Raw genomic sequence first — 15,667 nt, forward strand, 5'->3', positions numbered from 1 at the left:
GGCCTGGCATGCAAAATACAGTTACTTTAGTTGTTTCACCTGAACTGTGTGAAAAGGGATCATTTTGATGATTGGGGTTTAAAGACATGACGGTAAGAAATGATGGCAAAAATTTCAATAGTGTGAATTATTCTTTTAAAGTTCAGTCTTCTGCATGAAGTTAAAAAAAAAAAAAAAAACATTAAAAGATTTATTCTAAGTAACCCTGCTGCCTACAATTGAGCTGATAACATTGTAGATACCAGCTTCATTATTCTTCTTTGTTCACTTTTAGCGCCGTGTAGAGATTTGTGAGTAGATGACATGTGGAATAAAAGCCAAATGGCAGTGAATGAAGATGAGGCTTTTTGTTTGCAAATGTGCCGGCCTTTGCATTTTTCATTCCAGATAACTGCATCTCTGCCCTTGATTCAAATAAGAAGCTCTGCTTTACAGCTCCATCTCTACTGCACTGATCTTACCGCATTCGTCACCCTAGAATAAAGGGGTAGTCTTTTAAACTATTTTTCATGTGCTCTACCTGAACACAGGAGGGAAGATAAATGAGCATCCAAATATTGAGCTGTTAGCTGAATTTCATTATTCTAGAATAGTGGTCTAGAATTTAGTTTTTTTTTTATTTTATGAAATACGACGACTTAAAGGGGTCATATCATGGAAAACAGTATTTGTCTTGCTCTTCTGAAATAAAAGATGTATGTCTGCATAGATATACTATGCATACATAATGGTCACAACACAAAGCTCCCACTTCTATCCACCCAGACAAAAACATTTTTGTCTTGGTCTACAAAAAAAAAAAAAAAAATACTAGTAAGAATAATAATAAAATAAGGTCCCTTTAATATATGATACATTTACATATACAGTATAACAGTTCCAATCCTTGAATCTAATTATTTGATAAATTTCAGCCAGACTGTAAAGTCCATGCATCAGTAGCTTGGATTTTTCAGTGGATCTTTATGTTGGTTACGACAGTATGCCAGTACATGCTAAAAAGTCCCATCTGCAATAGAAAGTGCCTGCTCTCTGATAAGCAGTGTTGAGTAGATTACTTACAAATTGTATATATATATATATATATATATAAAAAATTTTTAAGTATTGATATGCTTTTTTTAACATTGTTTCAGTTACATTGCTGATGGTTCAGAGCTCAAATATCTGTAGACTGTCGTTAAAAGTTAATGTTCTAAAGTTTTGGAAATATGCCCAGCACCAAATCCAACCCTAAACCTACCTGATAGTGTTAACTAATGCAAAACGTATACTAAAAGGCAACTGCCTTTTACACAGATTTGATCTGTGCTGTCAAACCATAGTTACACAGGATTTGAACCATAGCTTTCCAGTGCCAATGTGCAATGCTGTATCATTTGGGCTACTGAAGTGAACCTATGCCTTAGCACGTTGGCCAACAACTATTCTAAAATCTAGAGTCATTCATATGCATTGTAACTACACAATACAGTAGCTACATAAACAAATCTTAACAAAAAATGCTTTTTGAACTTAAATTAGTATAATGTAGTTTCTAAATTGCAGTGATTTAGTGATGCTGTACAGTTTTAATAAAATACAGCAGATCATGGCAGTCCGCTTTATTCTTCACAACTTAGTACTCAGAAAAGCCCTGCAACATGGGGAATTGCATCATGCAAACTCTTTTTTGGAGTCTGTTATCTGATTTGCATAATTGCTTTAGTGAATCAAACACTAAAACAACATATTCAACAATGTAGACAAAACTATAAAAATAAACACACCAAACCAACAGGTCCAACTTGTTCTTAGAAATGTGAATTAAATATAAATAAAAGGCACTCAATGTTAACTACAGTGCTAATAAAATTTAAGGTACAATTATTAAAAACGGACTTTTTTGGTAAACAACAGCACACACGATCTTCTAATGATATGTGCTACAGCAGAATGAAAAATCCAAATAATATGAGGTATTACAAAGAAAGGAGAAAAGGAGACAGAGAGAAAAAGATGAAACTTTGCAGTGTCAGTGTGGATGTCTGCTAAGATCAGTGTCACAATGAAGGTGTTTGTCAGCCTCAGGGGGAAGACGAATGCTCACACCTCTCCTCTTACACAGGAGTGTGTGTGTGTATGTGTATGTGTGTGTGTGTGTGTGTGTGCGGGAAGAGAGAGAGAAACTCTAGAGCTATTTTTATTTAGAAAATGTGATTTTTTTTGTTTACCTTAACTTGCCTCCACAAGCTATTCCAAATGCATCACTTTTTCCAAAATGTCCCATAATAATAATAATAATAGCATTTTTAAAGGGACATTCCAGGTTAAATAAAACATATAAACAGCATCTTTGGCTTGCTTCCAATTAAAAACAGAAAATAATTTTGACACATCACATGGTTTGTAAAAACAAAGAAAGCTGGATTTGGTGCTTGCCTAGTCACCTCCAGAATGCTCAAATGATATAGATTAAATTTTGTTCCGTTGATCTCATTCTTTTATTATTATTTTATTATCTTAATCCAACATATATTCTGTGTTCTCTCATTTTTGTTTTTACATGTTCTGTATGTAAATGTAATATCAATTGGGAGATATATAAAATTTTCATCTACGTTGCCTATCTAGGATGCCTATTTCCCTCATGTCTATTTGCATGGACAGATACTATGATTTTGCAAGTCGCAAAAAGTACAAAAGCAAAACGTATCTCTCTATATGTGTGGACTTTTCTTTATTGCACAAAAACACAGAGAAATTAGTAAATATTTTGAGAATGGCATCAAGAAATATTGTGAGCCTGAGGCCAGATAATCGATCACTGGTGACACTTTATAAAACTTGTGCACATCGCTAGTAGTGCACAAATTCTAACAGGTATTATATGTGATATGTCAAAAAGCCTAAACGTCAAAACATCCCAATACACTGAACCCAAATTCTTACGTTTTGTTTTAAGAATATATCTTAATCAAAAATGCAATAATAGTCATATTAAGTGTTTATTCTTTACTTAGAAATGGAATATTTCATTGAATAGTATTTTTTGTATGTTTATTTATTTTAACTTGCGTTATGAACGCTACTTCTCAGTCTGTCCAACCTGCTACAAGCCAAGTCACAATATACAATGTACTTTTTTACACACCAACAAACAAAACCCCACTACAACAGTATAGCATGAAACTGTTTTCTATGCATTTACATAAATGCAATATATATTTAAATGCATATTTTCACATATTTTCAATTCAATGTTGCATAACCTGTCTACTCTTTTCAGAACAAGTATACCCTGATCCCATTGTGACTATTTTATGAATCCAGCTCTGGGGTACGATGAATAATCAGGAGGGACTGTCTGTGTGAGTGTGTGTGTGTGTGTGTGTGTGTGTGTGTGTGTAACAGTTTTCTTGTGTTGTTGTATTTATGTTTACATCACAGCTGTGAGTAATGATATATATTATAAACAAAATGTTATTAGAAAGGAATAAGAAATTATAAGTTATAAGAAATTCCTATAATTGGTCTCTGTAAACCTTCTACAAAAATTTGTCAGAATGTAAGAACGTACTATTTTCTTTAAGACACACATTAGTACATACAGAATTATAAGTTACCAGACATGGACCATCTAAATCTTGATTTAAAATTTGGATTAAATGAGGTGCGTCAATTCAGTCAAGTCTCATGGTTTCAAAAACTGGTCTATGAGTCCCATATAAACCTGAGAACAAGACAAGACCCTTCATAAAGTCGCATTATCATCATAGTGTAGCCAAACACAGCAGCCAACAGCAAATGAACTTGGACCCTCGAATGTGTTACTTCTAGCTAACATCAGTTGGCCCCAGGCCACAGACTCAGAAAGCATCCCTGGAACAATCCCTACAGGGCCCTTGAAAAAGAGAGGCTGCAGTGGTCAGAGAGGAGACGGGTGGGGGTTGGCAGTAACATGTGACTGCGTGTTCTTGACTGCAGGTGGAATGGGGGAGACAGTGCAAGAGGCATGTTAACACATCTACATACACACACACACACACACACACACACAGAGAGGCCTCCGAGTGCTTCAAAAATAGAGTGCTCTTCAGGACTCAGGCAAGGTTAACAGGATGAGACAGCGTGCTCTCCCTCTGCAGCAAACCACTGCCCGAGAGATCCCTCTTTACATTTAGAAACTGCTGCTTCTGTGCTTCATTATTGCAATGCATTTTTAATGCACCACCCTCCACTACTGCTTTCAGATTGCTGTGGATTTCTGTAAAAGCCTTTCTTTCGAAATTCAATTAGCCTTTCTTGTGTTGACTTGAGAAATGTAGTGAAATAAAGTTATGAAAGGTCTTGTTAAACAACAGTTCACCTAAACTCAAAACTGTGAGACCATTTACTCACACCATGATTGCAACCCAGTACGCTGCTATTTAAATATTTCATTTATATATTTTGAAGTTATTATCACGAAGAATTCCAAATCTTTTGAAACTTTAACAGACCAGAATTTAAGCAGTAATTCACTGATTCTTCATCTTTGCACTTTTGTTAGTCATGTCATTTGTTTCATTTGTATTATATTATTGGTTAACCTGGTCTCATAAAACACATGTACCACTGTGCACTTTTTGTGCAATACAATTTTATGTACCTTACTGCATGTTATGCTACAATTTCAAAGAGAAATGTCCACTGAGCAGCGTTAAAACATAGGTTTAATATGTAAACGTCACACATTTTTGAGAGGTAAGTATTGCTGTGTTTTGTTTTTTATTTTAAGTTATTTTAGTTACATATTGCCATGATTCAGAATTCAAACATCCGGTGACTGTTGCTAAAAGTTAATGCTCTATTGTGTTGGAAATATGCCTTACACCAAATCCAACCCTAAACCTACCTGATAGTGTTAACAAATGCAAAACTGATATGAAAAGGCATTTGTTGATGTGACCATGCTTTTATTTGAACCTACTGTCTATGAAAACCCATAGATATGAAGCTGGATATGTGTGATGCTAACATTTAAAAGCATCAGTTTTCAGGTCATTGTGGAAAATGATGCTTTATTAATTGAAACAAAAAATCTGAATGAAAAAGAATAAAAGGTGTTAGAGTTTTACTCCCTTTAGTGTTCATTTCTTTTGGAAACTGCACTGATGTACTTATTAGTACGTATTTCATGGCTCACTAAAAAGTGCACCAAGGTTAATGCCGTGATATCAGGTAGAACTGGGTGAATATATATAGATCAACATATTCATGATCATCATGTCAGTAAAGCCGTATCTTTGATTAGTGGTAAATCAGTAAATCAGATCACTGACAAGCTACTCAAACAAATACATTTATGAGGATAAGTAAATGATGACAGAATTTTCATTTTTGGGTAAACTATTCCTTTAGTTGTGTGTAAAGTAGTGTGGGGGAAAATGTGATGTTGTTATTTTCTGAACAGAACAAAAAAAAAATAAAACAACAACAAAAAAATAATAATGATGCTAACCTTTTACATAAAACCTGACTGTACTTAAAAAAAATGCTACTTTAAGTTCAGAATTTGTTTCCACAACAGACAATTAACCATCTGCTAAATCTTGAAAAATCATGGTAGAATAAATAAAAAAAGGCAATCCACCCATGCTGCGTAAAGATTGCATCCCCCAATAGCCTGAGGAGCAGCTATCTACAAACTGTCATAAAAACTTAATGTGAGCTTGCTCCTAATTCTGAACACCATGGGAACATTTTCTTGCTCCAAGCCTTGTTCAATTTAACTTTCGGATCCTCCTGAGTGAACAGTGCAGACAGACAGTCACTAGAAGTAAAAGAGAAATCCTATTAAACCTCCCAAGAAACGTTACACAAAAACTATAAAATCTCCTTCACCGCTGTAAAGTAGAAACTGCTGTCCACTCAGTCTCTGTACATCCAAAGGCTCCTGGATTTTCTGGGCTGTCATTTCCGATATAAAATCCAAAAGCTGTTTTCAATAAGACTGAGCCTAAAACCTTATTTGTTCTAAAGATCTTACATTTTTAACAGTATGCTTTGCTTTTAGACAACTCTATTCTTGAAAAATGAAACAGTACTGTCTATTTGATTCTCTGTAACACTAAAATTACCAGCATTCTAGTGATACAATAAATAGTAAATATTGTGATAAACAAGATTAATGAGGTGCCTCCTAAATGCAGTGCCTCCTAAAACATCTTAGTTCACACAAAAAATGTATTATTTTCACAGCAATATATGTTTTAGTTGTTTAGTAAATTGATGAATTTTCATTCACCTCAAGTTCACACAGGTTTTTTTTTCTTGTGTGAACCATGTTTCTGTCAACTAACTGAACTGCAACTAAAAATGGTCAATCACAACACCATATTACTTTAATCATACAATGTTATTTTACATATTAAACACATTATTATAAAATAAATTTTCTTATTTATTATTCTTTACTTTGTTATTATTTTTCTAAATTTAATCAGCAATAATTCCTGCATTTTGCCAGAAGATGCCGTTTGTAGTAGAAAGATATTGTGTAAGATATTTTATTATTAAGTTAGCTCATATTAAATCACAGTCCATTCACAGACAAAAAGTCAGGCTGTAACTTATTTACAGTAACTTAACAAATGCATTTCAATTTCCCGTTATTAACATTAACCCTTTTCAAAAAGAATAAAAAAGGCTAAAAAATTTCCATCCTTCATTTCTGATGCAAAACTACAAAATGCTCATAAAACTAGCACAGCTAATGTCATCACTCACCTCTCTCACAGGTTCGATCCCAGTATCCGGTCCCAGTGCATTCACAGATGAAGCGATTCCAGCCCTCTTTGCAAATGCCGTTGTTTTTGCAAGGGTTGCTGTCACACTGTTTGCCTGTTACTTTGCTGCAGGACGGCTTGATTCCGACTCCGTTCTGTGCCTCTGCGATCTGGCGAATGTCTTTACTTCGTCCATCTATGAAGAGATCACGGATGCACCCCACATAGCCATAGTTTAGCATAGCAGTCCACAGTTCAGTGGGAAGAACCAGGCCAACACGGTTGTCTGGCAGACCTCCGAGATATAGGTCACCCTCCAGGTCTAGAATCTCATTCTCTCCACTGGCTGTGAATGGAGTTCGACGGCTGTTCACAGAGATGATTCCTGTTCAAAACAAAAACTGTCTGTCATGAATGACATTATAAAATTAGTTGTTATAAAAACATTTGACAACTGGATGCTGCTCACCAAGCAAAAACAGTACAATAAATATAGAAATATACTAAGATGTGCTTTTGTGTGTGTGTGTCTTGACACAATGATGTACAACAGATAGAGGCAGGCAGAAGTTTCAGAATAGAAGCATTAATAGAGTTCAGTGTGGAGGCACTGGGAGATTGAGGGGACACTCAGAGTTCTTCTACTGGTCTTTATTATGCAAGTATTCTTGGTCTCATAACACCCACATGTCTATATATCTGTCTCTGCCCTTTGTTGCTGAGAAATGCAAGTTTCTAGGGACTTGCATGAAGGCTATTAATCAGACAAGGAGCCAGTCACCATTAATGAATAGATATATGCCCTATTCTACAAAACTAAACCGATTATAACTGTTATAATTAAAATAAAATATAAAAATAAGCATTAAATAGATTGTTTAAATAAACACAAATGCCATGTCAGATGTAGCTTTATTCCACCTTTAAAAATGTTAAAACTGCTTTTGTTGATGTCGAATTGTTTGGTAACATGGACTGACTGAAATAGCTGGTTAAATTAAGGATATATATAACCTAAAGGTTTTCTGTTCATTTACATGCTTAAATCAAAGAAATTAAATGTCAGACTTTAAGTGTTGTCTCTGACTCTTGGATTGCTCTGTATACTGTACTTAATAGCCACCTTCTTGTGACTTATAGAAAATGTAAAAAAAAGTGTTAGTTTTCAGATAAGAAGTTTGTGACAAACCAATGATGAACGCTCCATTTCTGCACTGACTTTTTATTGAAGTCTTTTACTGTGCACTTTGTTGTCTGTTGTGAAAATGGTTTAGAATCAACCCTAACAACAGTGCTTAATACAGAAGTTTAGAAAGAAATGAGGCCATTAAGTTACAATTGAAAATAGATTATTTTTGTGGATAAAACTTCTACATTATCAGCTTCATTTTACTGACAATTTGTTGTCAATTTAAATGTCATTTTAAAGCTTTGCAAAAGTTACACCAACACCCTTTAAAATTTGACACTCAGACACTCAAACATTTTAAGCTCCACAATTAAGTTCCACAATAGCATTTCTATTGCATTAATAGAAAATGAATCTACTCACCTGATCTTCCATCTCTCTGGATGTCCACATGGTGCCAGGCTCCATCATTGACCTTACTCTGCGTGGCTTTGACTTTAATCGTTCCTGATCCCATGTCCAGCAGAAGATAGAGATTTCCATCTAGAAGTTCCACAGCGAAGAAGTCCACTTTGTTGCTCCTCTGGCTACGAGAATCTTTCTTGTCCTGGGGTTTACCTTGCGTAAAAAGGATTAGTCCGTTGGGCTCTGAAGTGCGAAAGTCAAAGGAAATTGAGCCCACACGCTTGGTGTTCCACTTAGGTAGGCCGAGGAAAGATTCCGGTGTCTCAAAGGAGATAGGGTCTAGAGTGGGGACATTCTCACATTTAAACACCACATCCCCTTGTAGCTTCATTTTGGGGTCTGCAATGCGGGCCAAACGAGAGAGTTCCAGTCGTATGTCATTGTTTTTGTACACCACCTAAAAATTGGAGAAACACATCATGGGTAATTGCAGATGGATACAGAATAACCTAAAAATCAGAGCAGCCTCTACTGTTTTTTTGTTAGACTACACTAAAGCAAAACTTAATAACAAATCATAATATAAATATTAAGAAACAAAGCAAACCAAACTGTAAATAAATATCGGTTTAATTTCTAGAAAGAGATACATTTGTCAGTCTAAATATTTAACAAGTCATTTTTTGCATGTCTAATTCAAGTGGAACATCATAATTAACATGAACTACACGTGGGGTTATGCTAACTCATGGGGTATTCACTTATTCTATTAAAATCACTTTTATTCAGAGTATCCAAATATTGACAACTGGTTGATCTGTGTACTATGTAATATATCAAAGCATATGTGTTACGTGTGTGTGTGTTTTTGAGTTTCAGTTTTTTTCCCCATGTCTTCAGTTCATTATTTCCACCTGTGTTGTTAATTATACAATTATTCATTGTGTTTAAAAGTCCTCCTCTTTAATTTGCCAGTTTTATCAATGTAATCAGTTGCCTGCGTTTTTCTGTCTGTTTTCAGAGTGGATTATAATTAAAGTGAATATAATTAAGTATCTCTCAACCAGGAACCATGACAGAATAACTGTCCAAAACTGTTTTAAGCTGCACTTTTCTCTTATTGTTATTTTTTTGTCTTTATTATTATTATACCGTTTTTTTTACCATGGACCTTCCCCCTGTGAAACATCTCTGCTTGGAGCAAGGAGATTGCCCGCTAAAAGCTCACACCCTGGACTTCAGCTTGCGTGCCTGACTCAGTATCCCAAATCCTCTTTGGGACCCCTGCCTTTGAACGCTCGCTCAGGCTGGTGTAACAGAAAATGCAGAGCGAGCGGTCAAAGGCAGGGGTCCCAAAGAGGATTTTGCCGCCTTTGTGGAGTGCGTGCTCATACACAACAACTCTGAGTTCACTATCAGCCGTGTGGAGGATGACTTCAGTACCAGCCCCACTCTACCACTGCCAGAGACCAGCCCACCACCAGTGAATGATGCGACAGAGGAGGTCAGCACACCACAGACCGAGGAGGTCAGCACACCACGATGGAGGAACTTGGACCGAGGACAAGTTCAGAATTTACCATCGCCCCTGAGGCTGCTTCTCTGCAATGGTCTGACCAGGTATGTGAGCCGACTTTACCGCTGAGCATGGAGGAGTAGAGATCGGGGATGTGGAAGATAGCCCTGCCCACTCTCCTCCTGCTAGGAATTGTCGGGTTTCCATCCAAAGCTGCGAGTTTAACTTATTTACAGTAACTTAACAAATACATTTCCAACTCCTATTATTAACATGAACCCTTTTTCAAAAAGGACAAAAAAATCTTTGCATCCTTCATTTCTGATGCAATATTTCAAAATGCTCATAAAACTAACATAGCCCTGGACGTATTGAGAAAAAACATAGCTATATTGAAGAGCAAAATCCCCAGATACACTAGAATACATTAGAAGACATTCAAAGGATTTGCCTATTTACCAAGGCAAAGACTATATATATATATATATATATATATATATATATATATATATATATATATATATATATATATATATATATATATATATATGAATAAGCTATGCATTATAGCCAAATACAACACAATACAAACGGAAAAGAACTGTAAATTGATATTCACTCAAGCGGAAAATTAAAAGGCTTTTCCCTTCTTTTCCTCCTTAAAGAAAGAAATCTCGCTGCTATATAGGGCACTATGTGCACAGCAAACAGCAGTTCTGTTAGAGAACACAGCTGTCAGCAAACAGATTTTGAAGCTCCAGGATTACAGATAATCCTGGAAGATTTGACAGTAAATCAACACAGGTGCCCTTCGTACTTCATACTATTGCAGAGAAAGAGAGAGCGTGATGAACTGTGGAAAGAGATCTTTATTTCAGCGACACTAACATTATCACATTTCTTTTTTCTACCTATAATCTAGCCTGGATCAGCACTGGCCTACCATCAACCTCAATTATCCCATGCTTCCTAATTGTCTGTGTTGCAGAGAGGTACCAGTAGAGCAGTAGGTTTCCACAAGAAAACAATAAATAGTTTCATTAACATATCAACCTTTCAAGACAGACCCACCATGAGTCTGAGATTAGGTCAGACTAAATGTCATTGGCCAAGCTATTCCAAATTCTTTCTATTTTTCAATAGAAAATACATCAGGACGAAACGAAACTACACAAAGAAATACATTTCAGTGGTTGCTTTCAGAAATTAAATGTTCACTTGTGTATGTGTGTTTTCAAATAAATCTTGAAGAGGACACTAATATCCAGACACCACAATACCAATTTCAAGCCATTACAGTTATGCTAGAATTGTTGAGACAAAAAAAAAAAAAAAAAACTGTTCTCTCTACAGTCCCTGGTGAAACAAAAATACAAACTGCTCTTCAAAGCCGAAGCCCAGAAAATGTTTCCTCAGCGCTTCTGTTCCTTTCCTCCAATCAACTTCCCTGCACTGGAATGTAGTTATGCCTCAGGTTATGATTCCAATGGCCATTACCTCGCCGATCGATAGCAGTATAATGGAAAATAATGTGCAGAAAGATGGTGTGGGTAGGGAAGTCCACAGACTCAGATACATTATCTAAAGCTACACCCTCGCTTTATCACCTTATCTGGGGGCCATCCTCTGTCCCCAGAGTGCCATTTATAATCAAAGCCAGCCTTTAACAACTCTATAGGCTCTCTGTCCTGACTCTCTCCCTCTGTGAGCATGGGGGTTGCTGGGTATTGATCAGGCTCTGGGTGTGGGGAGTGAACCCTAATCTATCTAGGCGCAGTGTCTTTGCATGTTACAGAGATCTCGCTGCTGTATTAGGCCTGGGATTAATGAGAAGTGCCACTAAGTAGAAACACGTTGACACATAAGGAGAAGCACCAACTGACACGGTTTGGTTTAGAAGAAGAGATGCATCATTGAAGAAAATCAAGATATTAGAGGAAAAAATATATAGGAATATATAGTCAAGGACACCCTTAAAATGATTATTGTGTCAAACTAACATAATACAAAACTGTTTGGCTGACTTAAATTAGGTGTCTCTAAGGCATTAATTAGGAATTGATCTATTTCCAACCTGGTCTCATAAAAATTATGTCCACTGAGTGGCGCTACAACAGATTCAATATGTGATCCTGGCACATTTTTATTACATTGATATAGGAACATATTGCTGTGTTTTTATTACATTGTTTCAGTTACATAGTGTGACTGTTCTGAATTTAAATATCCGGGGACTGTAGCTAAAAGTTGAAAATATGCCCTGCACCAACTCCAACCTACAAACCTACCTAATAGTGTTAACAACTGCAAAACCGATATCAAAAAGCATTTGTTTATGCAACTTTGAACTCTTTTGTCAAACCGTAGTTATATGGGATTCAAACCCATATGAAGAGCTTTTCAGCTTTTCAAGTGAAACGCTGTATCATGTAAGCTACTGAGTAATCCAACTGTCTATGAAAACCCATAGATATAAAGCTGGATATGTGTAATGCTATTGTTCAAAAGCACCAGTTTTTAAATATCCCTGCATATTGATATTGTTTTGAAGTTATAACATGATATACTTCAAGTAATTGTGTGAAAATTACACCTTATTAACCAGTTTATTTTTTTTTATCTCTATTTTGAATTATTAATTAGAAGGCGCTAACATTCACACTTAACTAATCAAAACCATAGTTGACTTTTTATTGAATTAGTAAAAAAAGTGTTGAAAAAAAACTGTAATTGTTACAGTTTGGATATTTTGTCTTTAAATATGCATGTTTTTGTTAAGTACTATTTTATTAATTTAGGTTTGAGAATGTGTAAATTAAGCACTGAAACCATATTTCCACACAAATGTAGGGTGTATAATATATAATACAAATAATATAAATTAAGAGGAAAGCAGTCCTCCAATATATATCCACCTTCTTCAGCAAAAAGTCTGTAAATTTCTGAGAACATTTAGGCCTACAGCAGTACTGCAGCAGTGTAACAATTGTTTCGATGTATTGACACGTTAAACACCTATGCTTGTTGCTTTTTTTTACTCTTATTTTAAATGAATTTGCACTTCAAATAAACATTAGGTTACTTGCAGTTGAATTATAGAGTGACCTCTATGTATTTCTATCTAGTGACTCTTATCTATTTTGCTCTATACAGAGAATAGTAATAATAAGGTTTTGAAGCCTATAACTTTATATGCTCCCAGAATGAATGACAGTACCAATAATTATTGCCTGCTATTAGTTTTAGGCATGCAACTTTTTTTTGTGCTAAATTTTTTGCTGGCCACCCTATAAAAAATCCTGGAGGTACCACTGCTTACACGATTCACAATGGTTAGCTTATGATACTTATTTATAATCTGAGCTGTCGGGACAGATTTTTGCAGGACACATCATTTGTCTTTGCGTAGTAATGTCACATCTGTAAACAAAGAGAAGAAGGTCCAGCTATCACAGGAGCAATCAGAGGTGTGTTAATATTTCTGACAGCTTGTAGCCATAACTAATGAGCGACATTAACACGATTGATCGTACAAGAAGGCAACCATCTGAGCCATCATCCGTTGTTTCAACAAAGAAACCTCATTCAGAAAAGAGCTTACAAGCAAAAAGAACAGTGACAGACTGAGCTCATAATAAAACATCAGACTGGGATCAGACAGAGATGGAAACAACTCTGAGATTTAAAGGATTTAAATTCAACCAAGAGATGGCCTTTTTTTTATCTAGCAACTTTAGGTTTTGTAAGATTGTTGACACAACACGTCCACAGCAAAGACAGAATTTTCCGGCAAACCATGTTTTCGCTGTTTTATAGTATGGGGCATTATTACCCATCTGAAACCATACAGGATCTCAATAAAAAGCAGATATAAGCAATATAAGCATTGTGTCACGTCTCTGGACTGTGTTATTGTTTTTGTCTCGTGCCATGTGCTCTCTGTGCCCTACCTTCCCTTCGTGTTAATTGTATTATTGTCTTCAGCCGTGTCATGTTAATTTAGTGATTTACTTGGTGTATTTAAGTCCTGTATTTTGAGTTCACGTTTGTCCGATCGTCGATGTCCCTATGTGGTTCATGTTCTGCCTGTCTGCCTGCCTGTATATATTTGTTTTGCCCGTTTAAGAAGATTAAATCCGTTTAAGTTTAGTTTACTTCTCGAGTGCTCCTTCCTGCGTCAAACCACCATACGTGACACACTGATTATGCACATTTAAACTAATACGATCATTAAACATTTAATAGATGCAAGGGGCATTGTTCTGTGCAAGCTTGGGGGTGTTGATGGAAATTATCCAATCAGTTTATGTTTTGATCATCATGTGACCCTGAATAGATTTAGAGTGATTTTGCATTTACATGCAACCTACATTCACATGTTGATAAAAGAGAATAAAGAATAAAACAGTGTGCTTTGTTTCAAATCAGATATAGATATCTTTGATATAGTGTTTGATATAAAATTTTCTGGGGGAAATTAAAGTTTTGTGAAAATGATCTAAAAAGGCTGGCAACATGTTTTCATCAGACTCATCCTTTATGTCATTCTAGACCTGGATGATTATTATTATTTTTGTTCCACACAATGGAAGATAAATGGAAACCGAAAACAGTGGTTACCATTATAGTTATCATTCTTCGCATGAATGAGACTTTAGTTCATCTTTAGTTTTGTTCTGTTTCAGAAGTTCAAAATAGAGTTTTTGACAGGTTTAGCTCAAGCTAAGGTTATTCAATACCCATAATGTTTTTCTTAGTCTCAAGGATCATGGATGCCGATGCTGCACAAAAACTTGTTGTGTGGTGCAAATCTGACCATCTACTTTCTCTAATTAATTTTCTGTGTGCTTTTTTAACTACTGCAGAAAAGAGGAACATACAAGAGTAACACATCTAAATGCAATTGTTTCTTATTGTAGAGAAGTAAATACTGAATGCTCCATATTATGTGATGTAGTACATGATGCTATTGCCTCTGTATAAATTATCGGCTCAAAAACAAATGTTATATTTGGTGTCATGGTAGAGATTGTTCATCTCCTGCTGTCAAATGTGCAAGGCAACAATAGTGGCCACAAGCTCATCACTGAAACACAAGCCAATGCGGTTGTCTCAAAGCCAATAATCATCACCCCAGACTTAACTGTCTTTTATCACATGACTGCTGAACCACATGACCACACAAAGGCCATAAGTGTTTTTCGCTGAAGGCAGAAACCACAAGATAGCAAGAATATATTAACAGCATCTTAAAGCACTTTCATTAGAATGGTGCCAAATGTACCCTGCATGCACCAGAAGAGTGAATTTATAATAGTTTTTCACAGATTTTTATATAAACTACATTTATGTAGATGTTTGCCAATACACTAGGCAGCTGATAGAAAGTTCTGGGTGCTTACTATACCATGTCAATTAAGCTGACCCCAGATATGATTTCTCCTGCAAATGTAAATATATGCAAGTTTTTATTTACTAATTTTAAATATTTAAAAAATCGAACATTTAAACAAAATTTGGGCACATTTTATATTAGGTGGCCTTAAGTACTATGAACTTGCATCAGAAAATGCAGAATTGTGTTTATATTATATTGTATTGCAATAAATTCTGCTGCTGTTGTTCACTCTCGTCATTATACATCCCTGTCATTGTATTCTTGTACTTTATACTGCACAGTGCTTTGATGCAACCTCTGTTGTTAAAAGCGTTATATAAAAAAAAATGATTGATTGATTGATTGTTGAAGTAGATACGGGTAAGGTTAGCGACAGGTTAGTGGTATGAGTAGGTTTAAGGGTAGTTTCTGGTGTTAAGGATAGGTCAATAGTATAACTGCAGAAGTTAATTACATATGTAATTAAATAT

General features: G+C 35.5%; 1 protein-coding gene across 24 annotated transcripts in view; it reads right to left on the reverse strand.

Annotated features, from left to right (window-relative positions):
- Nucleotides 1-15,667, reverse strand: part of nrxn3b (neurexin 3b) — a 231,778-nt gene that overhangs the window by 147,379 nt on the left and 68,732 nt on the right. For all 24 annotated transcript variants that reach the window (XR_006247236.1, XR_006247239.1, XR_006247238.1 and 21 more), the window contains 2 exons: nt 8,302-8,740; nt 6,751-7,134 (listed from right to left, as the gene is read on the reverse strand). Coding sequence is in view for 19 of the 24 variants with exons in the window: in XM_043219675.1 (XP_043075610.1) it covers nt 6,751-7,134; nt 8,302-8,740 (823 nt within the window). In the remaining 5 variants the exon portion in view is untranslated. The remainder of the gene's footprint in view (nt 1-6,750; nt 7,135-8,301; nt 8,741-15,667) is intronic.

This window comes from Puntigrus tetrazona, chromosome 20 (assembly GCF_018831695.1).
Source record: "Puntigrus tetrazona isolate hp1 chromosome 20, ASM1883169v1, whole genome shotgun sequence".
Lineage (NCBI taxonomy): Eukaryota > Metazoa > Chordata > Actinopteri > Cypriniformes > Cyprinidae > Puntigrus > Puntigrus tetrazona.